General features: G+C 50.0%; 5 protein-coding genes across 5 annotated transcripts; 3 read left to right on the forward strand and 2 right to left on the reverse strand.

Annotated features, from left to right (window-relative positions):
• Positions 1-343: 343 nt before the first annotated feature.
• Positions 344-1029, forward strand: BDR25DRAFT_299602 (uncharacterized protein). Its single transcript, XM_033689197.1, has one exon. It carries the CDS (start codon positions 380-382, stop codon positions 806-808), a length of 429 nt encoding a protein of 142 aa, XP_033554664.1. The 5' UTR covers positions 344-379; the 3' UTR covers positions 809-1029.
• A 58-nt stretch (positions 1030-1087) lies between these two features.
• BDR25DRAFT_275270 (uncharacterized protein) lies at positions 1088-2168 on the reverse strand. The gene is made up of 3 exons (XM_033687484.1): positions 1993-2168; positions 1791-1902; positions 1088-1398 (listed from the first exon to the last, which is right to left on the reverse strand). The coding sequence occupies exons 1-3, from the start codon at positions 2059-2061 to the stop codon at positions 1208-1210; spliced, it is 372 nt and encodes a 123-aa protein (XP_033554665.1). The 5' UTR covers positions 2062-2168; the 3' UTR covers positions 1088-1207.
• Positions 2169-2578: 410 nt separating this feature from the next.
• Positions 2579-11022, reverse strand: BDR25DRAFT_338561 (uncharacterized protein). The gene is made up of 10 exons (XM_033693289.1): positions 10748-11022; positions 10429-10695; positions 9844-10149; positions 9533-9741; positions 8247-9487; positions 8144-8187; positions 6378-8091; positions 3379-6171; positions 3192-3330; positions 2579-3133 (listed from the first exon to the last, which is right to left on the reverse strand). Exons 1-10 carry the CDS (start codon positions 10859-10861, stop codon positions 2866-2868), a joined length of 7095 nt encoding a protein of 2364 aa, XP_033554666.1. The 5' UTR covers positions 10862-11022; the 3' UTR covers positions 2579-2865.
• A 157-nt stretch (positions 11023-11179) lies between these two features.
• BDR25DRAFT_250102 (uncharacterized protein) lies at positions 11180-14423 on the forward strand. The gene is made up of 3 exons (XM_033686042.1): positions 11180-11659; positions 11714-12495; positions 12543-14423. Exons 1-3 carry the CDS (start codon positions 11515-11517, stop codon positions 14061-14063), a joined length of 2448 nt encoding a protein of 815 aa, XP_033554667.1. The 5' UTR covers positions 11180-11514; the 3' UTR covers positions 14064-14423.
• Positions 14424-14643: 220 nt separating this feature from the next.
• Positions 14644-15973, forward strand: BDR25DRAFT_275278 (Allantoicase). Its single transcript, XM_033687485.1, has 2 exons — positions 14644-14841; positions 14902-15973. The coding sequence occupies exons 1-2, from the start codon at positions 14721-14723 to the stop codon at positions 15876-15878; spliced, it is 1098 nt and encodes a 365-aa protein (XP_033554668.1). The 5' UTR covers positions 14644-14720; the 3' UTR covers positions 15879-15973.
• The last annotated feature ends 176 nt before the right edge of the window (positions 15974-16149 follow it).

Consider the following 16149-nt stretch of genomic DNA (forward strand, 5'->3'; position numbering starts at 1 on the left):
CACAAGTCCCTTTTCAAATTGCCTGAGCGCACAGCCGTGCCGTATAGAAATTGTTTCCTCCATGACAACTTCACGAGAACAATCAACAATGGGCTTCAACACTACGCCCTTCAGCTCCTCCGGCGCACCAACTCCACCACACCCGACTCCCCGTACCGAAGCCACTCAGGATATCGATGCAGCGTCCGAAATGGACCTCAATGCTATCACCCAGCATCTCCTGCCCATCCAAGAATACCACAACGAGGCCGCCGACGCCGCGCTCCTCCCGAGTCCACCGGTCAACACGCCCGAACCATTCAACAGCCCCTCCCCGAGCATCAGGAAATACCGTGGTCGCGGTCTCAGCGCCATCGGAGACCGTCTCGCGCAACTCAAGATGGATGAGAGGATGTCTAGCGTTCTCGAACTGGATTTGGGTACCCCTCCTCCTGCTACCAAGTCGTCTGGTGTAGGTGAAGATGGCAACGATGACGATTCGCGGTATGGCAACATTCCAATCAAGCTGGGCTCCCCGAGGACGAACCCTCGGATTGACGAGTATATGGCGTTCCCTACTCCTGAAGTGCTGCGACCGGGGGTGGAGAAGTTGGGAGAGGGGGTTGGTGAGCAGAGCAACTGGGCTGAGGACCTAGAAGCTGACCTGGAGATGGTGGTGATGCGGTTGGAACAGCTCGCTGATGATGAGTTTAAGGCGGACGGCTCTAAGTCTCCGCGTGAATACTATCTGCAGAGGCTGAGGGCTGTATTGGGAGACAAGGGAAGGCGTTTCCCAGTTAAGGTGTCCGAGAAGAAGCTGAAAAAGTGAAAGAACTAGAGGGGAGAGGTGGACTGAAAGGAGTCGTCGATGGCAGGTTCTTGATGTCCTCAGCATAGTGACTTGAAGAACTCTTTGATCAGATCTCTAAGCCATGGTTGAGAATTATTGTTTCTAGCTGGCCTGGCATGGATGGCACGTGGGTTTATGGGTAATGTTTAATTAATGATGGGGATGGAGTTTTATACCCATACGGCGAGGCGCCAATGGAGTCATTCAAGATCAGAACACTGGTAGCTTAATACTGTGAAAATAATTTCGCTCTTTCTTCGCTCAACTCTTCTACCCCTTTCCTGTTGCTAGATCTTGCAACTCTGAACTTGTCTCTCTGAAATTCTGTCACAATTGACCACTCTGTACCTGTCCCCCAAAGGCAACAAACCCATGAATCTACAAAGTCCCCATTCTAGCACCAACCCCCTGCAAAATAGCAACTAGCGAGAGCGTAACTGCCGACGGTTTGTCGCCACTACGGTAATAGCTGACGCCAGCCCCCAAGCATAGCACGGAGATGAGGGAGGCGATGAGCCTGTCCGACATGTCGACGAGGCCGGTTTGCGACCATTTGTAGTTGAGAATGCCTCAATGGGGTTAGTGGGATGGGCTAAGGAAAGGGAGATGCTGGAATGGGGACTATTGGGGTTGCGGTAGACAGGTGATGAGTGAAAAGGTCTACGGAGCACGGTTTGGGGGATGTGGACTAGTGTGATGCTAACAGGGTGCGGAATGAAAGAGGGAGGAGCTCGAATCGAACGAAGGTAAAAGCTAAGAAGGCAGAAAAACAGATTGACGGAGAAGTGAAGTAGAGTTCATATGTTAGGACAGCGTCGGGAGTCGACAGGATGAAGGATGGGATTGGGGGAACGCTAGACGAGACAGCACGCTACAAACCAAAGATGTAGAAAAGAGACCATTCAAGTGGCTGGGATAAATAAAATTTGCAGGGGAATAGCAGCATAGAAAGACGCCTTACCTATGATGGCGAAGAAGATGCTGCCTTCATACCATCCTGCCTTGCAGGCACCAAGGAGGGTTTTAGGCAGGGTGTTGAGAGAGGGATGTTTGAATTGCTCAAGGCCTTTCGTCTACGTAGAAAATCAGTTGAAGTCCGGAGATTCCATGATATATAACATTTAAGAGAGGTAAGATTCGTAAAAATGGGCACGAAGACGTACAGTATGTCCCAAGCTCAGCACTCCATGCGCAATTGCCGTCGCCAAAAGAAGAGGATTCTTGTATGCCATTCTCGACGTTGAAGGTCGTGATATGTTGACCAAGTAGACTTGAAGTAGATAGACTTGATTTCGAGAAGTAAACTGAAGCAGGGGATGAATTGATGCTCAAGAACTCCGCTTCCCCTCTCTTGCAGATTCGAGCTCCGCTGGCCGAGTCGACAAATCCCAGTTCCCGCAGCCGAGGTAATTTCTGGTTTGGGATAAGTGCTGACGCTAAGACGGGGCTGTGAGGGCCTGGGCTGATAGGTTTGAACCGTAAAACATGCTACCAAAAAGCTTCTTTCAACTTCTACTTTCTAGATGCGGCAGTTTGGTTCTATACGTATGTCCCCTGCAAAGTCAACAGTTGCACAGTACGGCAAGGCTGTTAGCGATTGGCTAGACTAATCGAAGCCAATCTCGCATGCAATTGGTACCAATAATCATCTCGTAAAAGTGGAGAGGCACCCTATCCCATACTACTGCTGTTGCAATACGAATCAGTATATAAAAAGGATTCTCATTCCAGGAAATGACGTTCATCCGTGTTACCAAGTCCCCAATGCCTGTTTACAATGACACGCGCTGGTATGGAACGAATACCTAACATCCATATATGCTCGTGTTACCTGACAAAACCTGCCTCCCGTTACCACCCTAAAAATCCATCCTATATACTCATGGATATAGTCAGAAGCGCCATGCGATGCAATCGCCTCCATTGCTAAAGTCGTAATGATTTAACAAAAGACCTCCTGACAATGATATGTAGGATCCAACAAAAAAGCCTACAGCAACTGTCATCGTGGTATCGTTCACTATCTGTTCCCCGATCTACTTCGAGTTAGTTTCGGAATTGCTGTTCGTAGTCCCCGTCTCTCGGATAAATCGCTGCGTTGTGTTCATCCTCACGGATCGGGGCCGAGAATGCTCCTTTCGATCCTCATTCCGTTCGTTGCCCATATCCTTTCCTGCATTGTCCTGCTTTTGTGCTTGCGATAGCGCATCCTTGACCATCTTATTAGCTTCTTGCTCCAGATTTGGAACATCGTCCTGCTCTTTTGACAGGTATGATTCGAGCAACGCTTTCAAAGTTTGCGCCCTAGTAAACGATCAGAAACCATCCAAGCAAAAGACGAAAAGGTAATCGGGAAACCTACCGTACAGGTTTGGCTAGATAGTTGTTCATGCCAGAATCAAGGCACTTCTCGCGATCCCCCTGAATTGCGCTAGCAGTCATCGCAACGATGAGAATGTTTCTGATGGCGGGGTCCTCGTGTTTGCGAATCAATCGTGTCGCTTTTCATTGTCAGTGTCTCGTCTAATTGATAGGAACTAATCGGTTACCTTCGTAGCCATCACAGTGAGGCATTTGAACGTCCATCAACACGAGGTGAAAAGGTCGGTCATTCCGGATTCCTCGTTCAAGCGCTTCGATAGTTTTGAAACCATCAAGGTAAGCGTCGCACTTGAAGCCGAGCTTTTGCACAAAGCTAATTGCAATCCTCTGATTGATGAGATTGTCCTCTGCAATGCAAATTCTGAGCTCGTTCCGCGGAATTTTCGACAGATCAATGCATTCTCCAGACGACCGCTTATGGCCATTATTCTCCTGACTCGAGAACTTCGCCATAGGGTCCGGCTCCCTGGATGTCCAATGACGATTGGCAGCTTCGGCTATCGGCACCTTTTGGAAGCGGAGAGCAAAAGAGACGTTTGTTCCAACTCCAGGAGTGCTTTCGAGCCAGATTTTGCCACCCATCACGTTTTCTATAAGCGCTTTGCAGATGCTTAAGCCTAGACCAGTGCCACCGTAGCTTCTCGAACTTGATGATTCGATTTGGCTGAATGGCAAGAAAAGTTTCTTCTTTTGTTCTTCGGGGATGCCAATGCCAGTGTCGATGATGCTGCAGGTGACGTCGATCGTATCGTCGGCCTCTTGGTCGACTACAGCACGGATAGTAACAGATCCCTTATGCGTGAATTTATAGCTGTTGGACAAGAGATTCATCAGGATTTGGTGAAGCCGAACTGGGTCTCCCATAACTAATATCTCTGGATTGAGCTCCAGCTGCTCGACCGTTTTTAGCCCTCGCTCAGCGTTTGTATATGCTAGAGCTCGGACAACCTCGGTGATCGTTTCATTCAGCGATAGAGGCATAGAGATGACATTCATCTTCCCCGCCTCTAGTTTCGAATAGTCGAGGAGATCATTGATGATCGATAGCAGAGTATCAGCGCAAACTCTTATGCTGTCTGCGTAACCGGCTTGCTCGGTGTTTAGTGGACTGGCCTGTAGGAGCTGGCTCATGCCAATGACTCCGTTCAGTGGGGTCCGAAGTTCGTGGGAGACGTTTGCTAAGAAGAGCGACTTTGCTCTTGCAGCCTCCTCTTTGAGTTTCATGTTTCGAATTGCAATTGCTTCGGCCTCCTTGGCCTTGATCTCGGCTGCTCGGGCTTGTGCAAGCGCTCGTTTCTGCATCTCGAGCATCGCTTTGTTGCTTGCTGATACTCGTTCGACTTCTTTGAATAAGAGCGCATTTGCGAGGGAGATAGAAATTTGAGATGTTAGCAACTTTAGAACATTCGTGTTTCTCTCTGTAAAGGAATTTGGCGCACCCTCGACATAAATCGATCCAATCATACGATCCGAATGGATAATAGGGACACAGATCACGGCCTTTCCATCCGGATTCCGGTTCAGATATGACTCTGACACATTGGAAAAACGATCGTCTTCGAGAAGGTTCTGCACGAAGACGTGCTCTCGGAAGCGCAGAACATAAAGGGTTATTTGTCTTGCAACTTGATCATCGACAGTGTCTAATGGTTGGCCGCCGGGGAAAGAAGTGATACCATCGTCAGGCGTCCCAACTGCCGCAATGCTCCACTCGATTTGGCTGTCCTCTATGACGATCCCGCACAGACTTCCTCCGGTACTTTCCAGGATGATTTCCGCCATCTTCGCCAACAGCTTGTCGATCTTCAGCTCACTCGATAACACCTGCTGGCTTTCGAGAAGCGACGCAAGGTCAAGCATATCTAAACCCACTGCGGAGAAGCCACTTTGGAGATCTTGTTGAGCATCAGGTCGCTTTCCAGAAGCGGGTGCGGAACCGGGCGCAATCCATGCATGCGTTCTATCGACAGCACTCTCTGCTCCCAAGAGCCGAGCCTCCTGGTCCTCATTCTGTTCAAGTCGATAAGGTGTGTTTCCAGTATCAATGATAGTGGTTTGCACAGCTACATCCATGGTGCTCAGAGACGCTGTGCCGCGTAGTAGCCATTCAAACTTATTAGTAAGAGCATTGGCCTTGCCCCAGGCTGATACTCTTCGATAAGTTGATATACAGTCTTTGAGAACATGTCGAGCGGGTCGTAGGGCCTTCTTTCGAACAAGAAACTCTGCATATAGCTCAAACGAAAGTGCTTGGTCGAGAGTGAAGCTGTGGACTTCACAATGGTCCATGGCTGTTTCGTAGTGGGGTACTGCAGCCGAGGCGTCTCCTAGGAAGCAAGCAAGCTCAGCATGAAGCAGCGAAATCCAACAGCGATAATTGACATCGTTGATGACACTACAGTTTTCCATTCGTTTGGCTGCAGCCTGTACGAATTCTAGGTAGCGGTTCGCTTCGCGACTTTCTGGGTTTTCTCTCAAGAGCGTAAGGTACGCTAAAGAGAGATAGAAGAGATTGGAGTAGACCATCCGCTGGCACCACAAACTATTTATCATTGGAAGTAATTGCTCGCCTAGGGTGACTGCGGCCTGAATGTGTCCGTATAGCACCAAGATTGGCAATTTTTGGCTAAGATAAAATGTCTTCGGGCGTTTGGGATTGCTTGCAGAATTCTCCAGAAATTCGAGGTACGCTGAGCTGTTGTGTTCTTGGTCGGACAAGACATCCGTTGTCAGGATCGCAGTCTTCCCCTGTAAGGCACGCGCGTACTGTCTCACTCCAATTAAGAATACACCTCCTCGGAGATCTCGTTGCCAGTTCCGAAATTCTAGCGGAGCTTCGTCAATCCACGCTTCGAGTTCTGCAAGATCGTGTGAGGCCATCTGCTTGAAGTGGGCTACTACGCCCAAATTGAGGAGAGAAAGGATGCGGTCACCGGCCATTACAGACGCTTCCATTGCATCTGCATTACGTTAGTTCGGAGGCATTCCAATATCAATCGTAGGCCAATATCTAGTACTAGAGTGCGTTTAGCTAAAGGCAAGTAACGCCTTACAGCACGATTTGAATTGTCGAGCCATATTTCAGGGCTCGGTGCCAGCTTGGAATCGCCAATGGCGATAAGGGAACAGAAGAAACATAGATGCAGAAGCAAAAAGGTGTACTTGCCATTCAGAGCAGGGATCTGATCGTTTACATGAGATTCAAGGTGCCCTAAGAACAACGACTGCAGCGTCTGGCCTCTTCCAAAGGTATAGTGATCATCAGGATACATGGAAAACATTCGCTGTGCAATATGACCAGCCTCAACTGCAAACTCAATCATGTTGAAGCGACCAGCGGCAATCGAGCCTAGGTGAACATAGCCGAGTGCGGCCTGTGAAAAATTTCCCCGGCGTAAATGTGCTCCAACCAATTTCAAAGTGGCTTGGTAGAAGAGCAACGAATTACTCCAGAATGCAGCGCTGAGAAGTTCTATAAAAACTGGACCCATTGTAATTACCAGGCGGTCTTCGGAGGTTGGCCTTGCCAGCAGCTCTTCTTTGTCCATACTTTGCAGCAGTGCACAAAGTTCCTGGAAGTCGGCATCGCATTGCTCCCATGTGGTATCTGGAATTGGTTTCCCTACCAGGGATAAGCAGTCCTTCAGAGCCTGAAAAGCCCCGAAGCTATCCCCTCGTATGGCGTAAACGCGGGATTGCAAGATGAATGAACTAGCCATATCGACAGGATCTTTTGCCTTTTTGAACGTTGTCCGGATCAAAGCTAGAGCCTCGTCGAACATTGACTGGTGCCAATAACACTCGGCAGATCTCACGAATAGCTGTAGTGTCTCTTGATAGGAAACGTCGGGCTTCCCCTCATCCCATGGATCCTCTTGGAGAAGCAGCAGGCAATGGGCGTAGTAGAAACACCCCGTCGATCTAGCGCCAGACTCACAGGCGGTCTCTGCGGCTTGGTAAAGCACGTCGCGGAACGGTGCCCTCTTGCTTTCCTTTGATTTTATCAGGTCGACGGCTAGACAAATATGCCGGCTCCGCATGTAGAGAGCTTTCGAACCGGGTTCGTCCTGGAAACTCTCCTCCAGTATGACTTTCGCAAGAACATAGTGCATCATCTTCGTATCCCAATGGACTTCTGTTAAATCCATAGCTGCTCCAACATACCGGTCGTGTGAAAAGCGGAATTTGTCCTCATCATCTGCTGGCATGAGAATGTACGCTCCTAAAGCCCCTTGAAGTGCAGAGACAGGGTCCTCGGAGTCACGTAGAGTTGGAAGTCCGGCTGCATCTTTGGGGGCTGTCTCAGCGTTTAGCAGCTTCTTCATCAGGTGGAATGATATGGCCCCGCCGACTAGGGAGGCCCAGGCAAGGAGCTTTCGAACGGGCGAGGATAACTCCTGCAGACGTTTGGCGATCACGTCTCCATAATTGATACAAGATCCATACTCCGGGCTCTCGAACGTTTCAAAGACTTTGTCGAGGTCAAATTGCCATGCAGTCTCCTGCCAGGAATAGAACACGCAGTGTTTTCGATAACAGGTATCCAAGATCTCCCGGATATAGAATAAGTTCCCTCTGCTCTTCTCTTGGATGACGGCAACTAAAGGGAGAATATACTCTTGGTCTCGGTGTAAAGTTTCCGCCACATACTCAGCTGTCTGCGCCTCAGTGAACGGCAACAATTGTATTTTGGTTGTCATGGGCAAGAGGGACCGTAGCTCTTTAGTTAGAGCCTCGTCTTCTCGATAGGTCAGAATCATAGTTATTGGAAGCTTGGCTTGCACAATGTGATGAATGAGTTCAGCACTCTCAGGATCCGAATACTGGCAATCTTCCAGGGCCCATATGCACATTTTCTGCATAGCTAAGAGACGCAGGACCTGCAGTTGTAAGTAATTGAAGGTAAATTGAGACAGGAATTTTAGTACAAACCTCGAGAAACGTGTTCATAAATCGAGAGGATTTTGAGGAACCGCCTGAGAATCGAGAGTTAGTTTCAGGTAGTTACGGGGGAGTGCAGAAACAGTGTAAATACCTGAACGAAGCCAATCTGCCGCAGTATTCCCTGCGCTTCCGCAGTGTATTGCAGGCGAGGATGCCCGTCGGTGGCAATGCTTGGTCATATAAACATCTCGTGGTTGCGGGGTTTGCGGAGTGCCTCCTGCAGAAAGTAACCACTCCGGGAGATCGAGATACGTGTGAAGGACATTCCAAACACCTGAATTCTTCAAAAGGTTCCTGAGATTGTTGTGAAAATCAGTCGACACGTCAGCTTCTGAAAATATTTGTCGGAATAGGGATGACATCAGTTTTAGGATGGGTTCAAATGGCCCTTTTTTTGCCTGGCCAAACTTTGCCGAAGCAAAGTAGCCATGACTTCGGGCTGCGGTCTGTATGCTCTGCACTAGACGGGATTTTCCTAGACCTGTAGCCCCCGCAATCGTGATGACCTCACAACGAGTCCGTCGTCTTAGCCTCGAAGCAGTGGATGCATTCCTACGCAATGCTGAGCCATCCGACGCAACAGTCTGATTTGAACGCGACAACGATAGAGAGCCGTCTATGCTATTATTGGAGGGCCGGGCGTCGCCCGAGAATCGGGATCCCAATGACGGCCGCGTTTCTGGAGTGTCCTCTGCAATAGAACCTTCTGACTGGGCCATGCTGTCTTGCGATTTTTGCTGGATCGATCTGGCTGCATCCATGAACACAGGCCCAGATACACTGTTTATTCTGCTGTCGGAGCCTCTAGAGCTCGCACTGTCGGAGATAATATCGTCGAGTTGGCTAGTCTCCATCCGAGGGTCTGAATAAGAGGAACTGGAGCTCAAGCTATTGAAACCCTTGCCAAAACGTGGAGAATGTCGCCGACGTTTGGAGACGCGTTCGATTACATCCACAATTATCTTGCGTTCGTTCTCGCGCCCAATTTGCTTCAGAGGCAGGTTAAAGAAACAGCTAATGTCCTTCGTGCCGACTTGAAACGTTTTCAAGCCTTCACTATCGCCCTCCGACAAGAGCTCTCGAATTCGAATAAGGTCGTATTTCAGGCCTGATGTTGAGTAATATCTTTCCTCAATATTTTTCTGAGTCATGCGTTGGATAACGGAAGATAGGACTTCTGGGATATCCATTCGTTTCGAGGAAACCGGGGGTATTCGCTTACTTAAAACGTTTTGCATCACATCGAGAGGTGTCGTGTTCTCTCCTACGAATGGAAGCTCTGAGCACAGCATCGAGTAGAACAATATCCCCAGGCTGTAAATATCGGTCCGGCTGTTGTACATTAGAAAGGTACCTTGTTTATCGTTGTCGACGTACCTATCAGGCTCAGCCGGCAGACGACCAGTCTGTTCCGGAGCAATAAATGAGAGCTTCACCTCCACACCAACTTCGCGACTGAGGGTGGACCATCCCGCACTCGTTAAGCCATTCTCAAAAGACCTGGAACCGCTCCCAAAATTGATCATCTTAACGACGCCATTTTCGTGATTGAAGTGGAAGGCATCTCCGCGAATCTCGCCGTGGGTCTGAGTTTAAGTTTCATTAGCATAGATTTGAGAAATACTTCTGGCAGTGCTTTCCTTAAGTAGGAGTTGCCATTGACGACGGGACAAAAAACAAGAGCATACCAAGTGATTGCCATGGTGGAGAATTTCTAGGCATTCGGTAGCTCCAACTGCGAAGTCAAGAAATATAAGAAGGGGAATCCCCTCTTGCCCTGGACGGAACGGCGCGAATTCCCAATTATTATCCTTGCCAATCACCCTATACGCGTTGGGGCCAAATTCCACTATGTCTCTCAAATAATTTGGGCCAGGAGCTTCGAAAATGCTGACGACCAAAGGCTCCGAGTTCCCATGTTTCGGAGGCAATCTCAGGAACTCAATAGGGCGAGCAAAGTGCCTGCAGTCCGGGTCGGAGCGACTTACAATAAGCTGGTAATCGTAAGCATTCGCCTCTCAGGGGGAGTTGACCTTTCCACGATGGCCAACAAATTCTGACAAGCATCCACAATGTTCACGACGTTCTGCACTAGCGCTTTGCTTGACTAAAGATATTTTTCAAGCGTTGTCAATGCTAAACGTAGTGCAGATACTCTTGTGGAGTCGACATATGGAGAGCGGGTGGACGCTTGCCAAAATCAGATGGTATCCCACCCACAGAAAGAAGTCTCCGCGGAGTCAGGGTGGGTTCCTCTTCCACGACTAGCTTACCTTTGAAAGTTGGAATTCACGTTCCAAGCGCAGGGCATGGCGAGATACGCGACATACTACAGGTCTATCTTTAGGCAGGTCTATCGCATCGGTATGGCTTGTGGAGGCGCTGACATCGCTCCCAGACGATTTATGACTTCTAGAAAGGGCCGGGCGGCTTGAGTCAGGAGAGTGGGATTTCGATGAATTGACCGCGTTGGGACCTCTAGAGATGGGCCGCTCGCGCGTAGCTTTCTGGACTCCAAAGAAGTGCCAGTTATCATAAGACTATGCGAAGTGTATAAGCGGGAAGGTCCTTCAGATTGGAGGAGTAGCGTACCGAGTGGAAAGGCTCTATCTCTGAATCCCAGATATAGTTGGGAAGCTCCAACAGCCTCGGGGGTATCTGCGAGAAGCTTGATCCCCGTGCCGAGTCCACTTCCGGGATAACCATGGTCCAAAATCTCTAATACCCTCGAGGTCAAGTCATGGTCTGTGGCGGGTAGGGCTGCTGTATACAGATTCCGGATGGAGAAGTCACGGACAGAGGGGCTTCGCTACGCTCATAGTCAACGGCTTTCCGAAGGGATGGAGAGTAACTTCACATCCAGAGCCGTGGAGGCGCGAGAATGACGATGGTCGGTCTGTGCTTGCCTGTGCTTAGTGATGGGTTCAGCCACCACAAGCTTCAATGCGGAGCCTCATGTAAGCACCCGCCAAACCATAAAGAGAAGCCTGCGACCACCCCGCTGATTGGGGCACGCCAAGGTCGGCAGCAACCATCACCGAGACGACATCACGTCTCGTTGGCAAGGGAGCTTCAGGTTTTGGTGCTTCGTATTCCTTGAGCCAGCCCAACATATTCACTGCCTTCGTCATGGGCTTGCCTTCCGACTGACCGGCCCGACCCGCGTACAGTGGCGTGGTGAATCCTGCCTGTGCCTCGAGTCCTCCACTGCAGCCCTACCAGGACCTGCGGACTGGTCCCCCTTCGACACACACGAAAGACACAAGATAGCCGTGCGTTTAGGCGGTAGAGCGTCCATACGCCCTAGTGCACAAATATACGCAGCCCACTAGCGGAACAGCTCCTTCCAATGTTGCATCATGGATTCCCCAACCGAAGAGCATGCCTACACAGGCGACCCACCAAAGCCTCGACAACTGCCCTCAGATCTTCCTACCTCGCTGGATGATAGGAGAGCGGTACCCATTATGGGAGAAGAAACAGAGATTTATGATGCGTGGCAAGGTGAGCGTGGTAACTAGTAGCAATTGACCTGAGGGATTCTAACTGCCCACCCAGGACAATCGCAATTCCTCACGACTCCGATGCCTGCGAGACCGCTAAGCTTCAACCTATCCCTGGATGACCCTACCTTTGGCGGCGATGAGGACATCCAGCAGTTGGAGGACAGCGACAGTCGGTTGGTTCAGATGCTCGCACACCAGGCGCGGCTGAAAAATGACAATTCCGGCAACGGTGATGAGGCAAAAGTAGTGGCCGACGAAAAGCTGTCTGACGATGAGAAACGCGAGGCCCTCCAGGGTTTGTTGACTCTTGCAGCGTCAAACGGAGAGAACGACCGTGTTCAGCGGCTCCTCAATGGGAAGGCTAGAGAATACATTGACATCGACGCCGTTGATGCCGAGGGGACGCCTCCGCTAGTCTACGCAAGTTGCTTTGGGCACGAAGATGTTGTGGCAACGTTGATTCAGGCCAGAGCCGACGTCGACAAACAGGATAAGAACCGTTGGAGTTCACTGATGTGGGCTATGACCAACCGACACAAAGAAATTGTAAAACTCCTTCTGGAGCACGGAGCTTCCCCTGAAGTCAAATCTTCGACCGGAAGGACCGCGTTTGACTTTGTAGAGCCGAACAGCGAAATTTCTGATTATCTTCATGAAAGTGGCTACACCATCGGCAACGCAGGTGTAGCAGATGACTTCTACAATTCTGGCTTCTCGCAGGACCGTTTCGAGGAAGAGATGGCCGAAAACGAGATGAAACGTCGAATGATGATGGAGAGTGCCATCAATCTCGAAGTTGACTTGGGCAACCTGGGCCTCGACGAGCAGCCAGAGGTAAGCACACACTCCAGGTGATTATGTGACGACTCTAACATCCCCAGTCGCCTGAGGAACAGGAAGAAGCGCAAGAGTTTGTCTGGGATCGGTGTCTCAACGACCAGATGTTTGTGTTCCAGGAGAGCGAATTAGAACGCATTCTTAACATCATCATCACCAATATGACGCCTCAGCGATCGCCGTCACAGAAACCCGTACCCGCTAATATTTTATTCCTCAGCGCTCGCTACGCCTTCTACCACTCCAGTCCGGAGCTTTTAGAGACACTTCTCATCTCTGCCATGGACAAGATCAACGATGTCGTGGAAAAGCACCAATGGGACATGACGATCCTAGCCTTTTGGATGTCCAATGCTACCCTTCTACTACACTACCTCAAGAAAGATGCTGGTCTTGTACAAGCGACTACTGAATTTCAGCTACAGTTAGTGGAACTCATCAATGAGATTTTCATATTGATCATCCGCGACGCAGAGCGCAGGATGGATAAATGTCTGGACCAGGCCATGCTCGACCATGAGACCATCCCTGGTTTTGAGGACGTTCACTTCCAGCACGAATGGAAAATATTTCGAACAAAAACTAAGGTCAAGCCACCCGAGCCTCTTGAGAAGCGATTCCGTCCCCCCTCCCCTAAGCGGAGAATGCAGCCTTCACCTCGAAATATTACGTCGCTCCTCTCATCGACACTCTTTGTCCTTGATCTGTACGACATCCACTCTGTTATCACTGCACAAATTCTCTCACAATTAACCTATTGGCTCTCGGCGGAGCTCTTCAACCGCATCATGTCTAATCGGAAATACCTTGCACGCACAAAAGCAATGCAAATCCGAATGAACGTTTCCACACTGGAAGACTGGGCGCGATCGAACAATCGTCAACCAGAGCATTTCGAGAACGGTTCCATGACATCGACAGGCGATAACACGGTGGAGTTAGCAAAGCGCCATCTCGAGCCCCTCGTCCAACTGTTACAATGGCTGCAATGCTTCTCTTCACTGGGCGAGGACATAGAGTCTCTGATTGGGACGTTGCAGCAGCTACCTCGGCTGACACCCCAACAGTTGCTTCACGCAGCAAAATACTACAGGGCTGAAGTTGGCGAAAAGGGACTGTCGAAGGGTGCCTCAAAATATATAACCAATCTACAAAAGGCTGCCGCAGAGCGGAAGGCTGCGAGGAGAGGCCGGGAGTCATTAGGCGCGTCTCCCAACCCTCAGCAAAAGGCTCCCGAGTCAACACCGTCAACGCCAGTCAAACCAACTTCTCAGCCAATTAACTCGCCCTCTCCTGCTCCGTCAAGAAATTCGGAGGACGAGAGAGACGACGCTCCAGACGATCTTTTACTCGATCCTTCGTACATGTTACCCTTCTCTCTTCCCACCTCCACAGATATGCTTATAAGCTATGGTGCTGGATTTGGCGGCATGAATAAAGAGCGAGAAAGGAAGTACCTTCCCACTGTGCCACCAGAGTTTCTCTCCAAGCTAGATCTCAGCGGAAACAAGAATGGTGGAGGCCTATATAATGATACTCGGTGGGAAGAGCAAAATTATAGTTGAAGATAGAGATTTGCTCCAGCGGCATTTTCAACAAAATGGCAAACAAGCCGCAGCATCGTGCGAGGCACTCAGCGGCAATAAGAGGACAGGCAGTCCAGCTCGCAGTAGGGATGATTATGAGCTTGGATGAATTGGATTCAGCGTGGCACATAGCATCCGTTAAGGCGCATGGGAATTCAGCGGTCAGAGGGAAATCTTTCTATATATCTCTACCTAAGATAGTTGCATAGGAATGCAACGGAATTGGATCCTTCATGTACGTTCGAGAAGACCTGCAACCAGAGTCTATTTTCGCGATTCCTCTCTTAGATTTCATGCTTGATATCCGACCAGGACGTGTATTTTACCTTTCGTTTTGTCACCATAGAGGCCAGGCCTCACTTAGGAAATTTCAGGTCATTCATCACAATCTCATTCTCCAAAACTCCCAATCTCACCTTCTCCCTTGCGGTATCGGTGCTTTCCTAGCTCCCTTCGATCGGCGGGCTCCGGATTGCCATTCTCGGAGGCACCCCACTACCCCGCCGTACAAATGTGTATTCATACGAAAGCTCGCGTGCTCCCCTCACTTTTTTCTTTTGCTCTCCCAAATGCCCTTTTGCTCGGTCTAGCACAGTGTCGATTGAATCTAAGAACCGCCATATCTTACCTAGGACTATGGAAATCCGCACCCTTTCCCCTGACGAGGTCACGGAGACTGCAAGTTCTAATTCTAGTTCGCAGACACGCGTCATTCCCATTGATCAGATTGACTCCACGTTCAAATCCCAGTACACCGGTGAGCTCCATTTCTAAGCCCCAGCTTCGACGAGCCGAGCAATTTACTGACAGTTTATAGATCTCATCTCCGCTTCCCTGGGGTCACAAATTCTCTCATTCAGCGACGAGTGGTTTGCCAGCGCTTCAAACCTTATCACACCAACGCCACCAGTGCGCAAGCCAGGTGTCTTTACTCATGCTGGCGCCTGGTACGATGGTTGGGAGACACGACGCCACAACACAGACCCCGCTGATTGGGTCGTCATCCGCCTTGGTGTTGCCAGTGGTAAAGTCGCAGGGGTAGAGATTGATACTGCGTTCTTTAATGGCAACCATGCCCCAGAAGTCGCTGTTGAAGGCTGCTTCGTTGCCAATGAGAAAGACGAGGAGGTAAAGAAGGCCGAGTATGCGGGATGGGAAACGATACTGAGCAAACAGGAGTGTGGACCGACTCAGAGGCATGGGTGGATGCTAGAAAAGCTCACAGATAAGGCATATACGCATGTCAGGCTGCTGATGTATCCTGATGGTGGCATTGCTCGGTTCAGGCTGTATGGCAATGCAGTGCCGGTTTTCCCAGAGAGTGTGGATGAAGTGTTCGAGCTGTCTGCAACAGTCATGGGTGGCGTGGCGATCAGTTGTTCGGATCAACATTTCGGAACGAAAGATAACCTGCTTCTTCCGGGGCGGGGGAAGGACATGGGAGATGGATGGGAGACAAAGAGGACGAGAGGCCCCCATACGGATTGGACCATTGTGCGGCTCGGTGCGAAGGGGGAGGTGGACCGTATCGTCGTTGATACAGCCCATTTCCGAGGCAATTTCCCACAGAAGGTACAAGTCTTCGCCGGAGACTTCGAAAGGGACCCCAAGCACGATGATGCGGGCTGGGTTGAGGTTCTCAGTCCTCAGAAGACAGGACCGGATAAAGAGCATGAGTATGGCCAAGACGTCCTAAGGGAAGTCAAGGGAAAGAGGTATAGCCACCTTAAGTTAGTCATCATACCGGACGGAGGAGTCAAGAGATTCCGGGTATTCGGTAAGAGGAAGATATAAAGGAGGGGTGGAGAATAATTTGAATTCAGACGAACAAATGTATTACTAAAGTGATATTAGGCCGCGGGCCATTCGCAGAGGTGGCGGATATAAATTGCATGCAATTGTGAAACAATATATAGACTGCTTGAGTCCTTCATGAGCGGGAAGATCACAAAGCTGCGGTCGTGAATCCAGGATTAGCAGCGGCGGTAGCACGTGTTGCCTTAGAAAGCACGAGGGACAGAAGGAAGGAATCAACGTGTCACGGAAACATGTTCACACCACGTTT

Source organism: Lindgomyces ingoldianus, assembly GCF_010093535.1.
Source record: "Lindgomyces ingoldianus strain ATCC 200398 unplaced genomic scaffold BDR25scaffold_1, whole genome shotgun sequence".
NCBI classification, from domain to species: domain Eukaryota; kingdom Fungi; phylum Ascomycota; class Dothideomycetes; order Pleosporales; family Lindgomycetaceae; genus Lindgomyces; species Lindgomyces ingoldianus.

What these genes read in the sequence shown, in the direction of transcription:
- BDR25DRAFT_250102 (XM_033686042.1), top strand. Translation starts at nt 11,515, where the DNA reads ATGGATTCCCCAACCGAAGAGCATGCCTACACAGGCGACCCACCAAAG. An exon ending in GATTTATGATGCGTGGCAAG is followed by an intron (nt 11,660 to 11,713) that starts GTGAGCGTGGTA and finishes CTGCCCACCCAG; the next exon opens with GACAATCGCAATTCCTCACG. An exon ending in GCCTCGACGAGCAGCCAGAG is followed by an intron (nt 12,496 to 12,542) that starts GTAAGCACACAC and finishes TAACATCCCCAG; the next exon opens with TCGCCTGAGGAACAGGAAGA.
- BDR25DRAFT_338561 (XM_033693289.1), bottom strand. Translation starts at nt 10,861, where the DNA reads ATGGTTATCCCGGAAGTGGACTCGGCACGGGGATCAAGCTTCTCGCAG. An exon ending in AGATAGAGCCTTTCCACTCG is followed by an intron (nt 10,696 to 10,747) that starts GTACGCTACTCC and finishes CACTTCGCATAG; the next exon opens with TCTTATGATAACTGGCACTT. An exon ending in TCAGATCCCTGCTCTGAATG is followed by an intron (nt 6,172 to 6,377) that starts GCAAGTACACCT and finishes AACGTAATGCAG; the next exon opens with ATGCAATGGAAGCGTCTGTA.
- BDR25DRAFT_275278 (XM_033687485.1), top strand. Translation starts at nt 14,721, where the DNA reads ATGGAAATCCGCACCCTTTCCCCTGACGAGGTCACGGAGACTGCAAGT. An exon ending in GTTCAAATCCCAGTACACCG is followed by an intron (nt 14,842 to 14,901) that starts GTGAGCTCCATT and finishes GACAGTTTATAG; the next exon opens with ATCTCATCTCCGCTTCCCTG.
- BDR25DRAFT_275270 (XM_033687484.1), bottom strand. Translation starts at nt 2,061, where the DNA reads ATGGCATACAAGAATCCTCTTCTTTTGGCGACGGCAATTGCGCATGGA. An exon ending in TGCTGAGCTTGGGACATACT is followed by an intron (nt 1,903 to 1,992) that starts GTACGTCTTCGT and finishes TTTTCTACGTAG; the next exon opens with ACGAAAGGCCTTGAGCAATT. An exon ending in CATCTTCTTCGCCATCATAG is followed by an intron (nt 1,399 to 1,790) that starts GTAAGGCGTCTT and finishes AACCCCATTGAG; the next exon opens with GCATTCTCAACTACAAATGG.
- BDR25DRAFT_299602 (XM_033689197.1), top strand. Translation starts at nt 380, where the DNA reads ATGGATGAGAGGATGTCTAGCGTTCTCGAACTGGATTTGGGTACCCCT.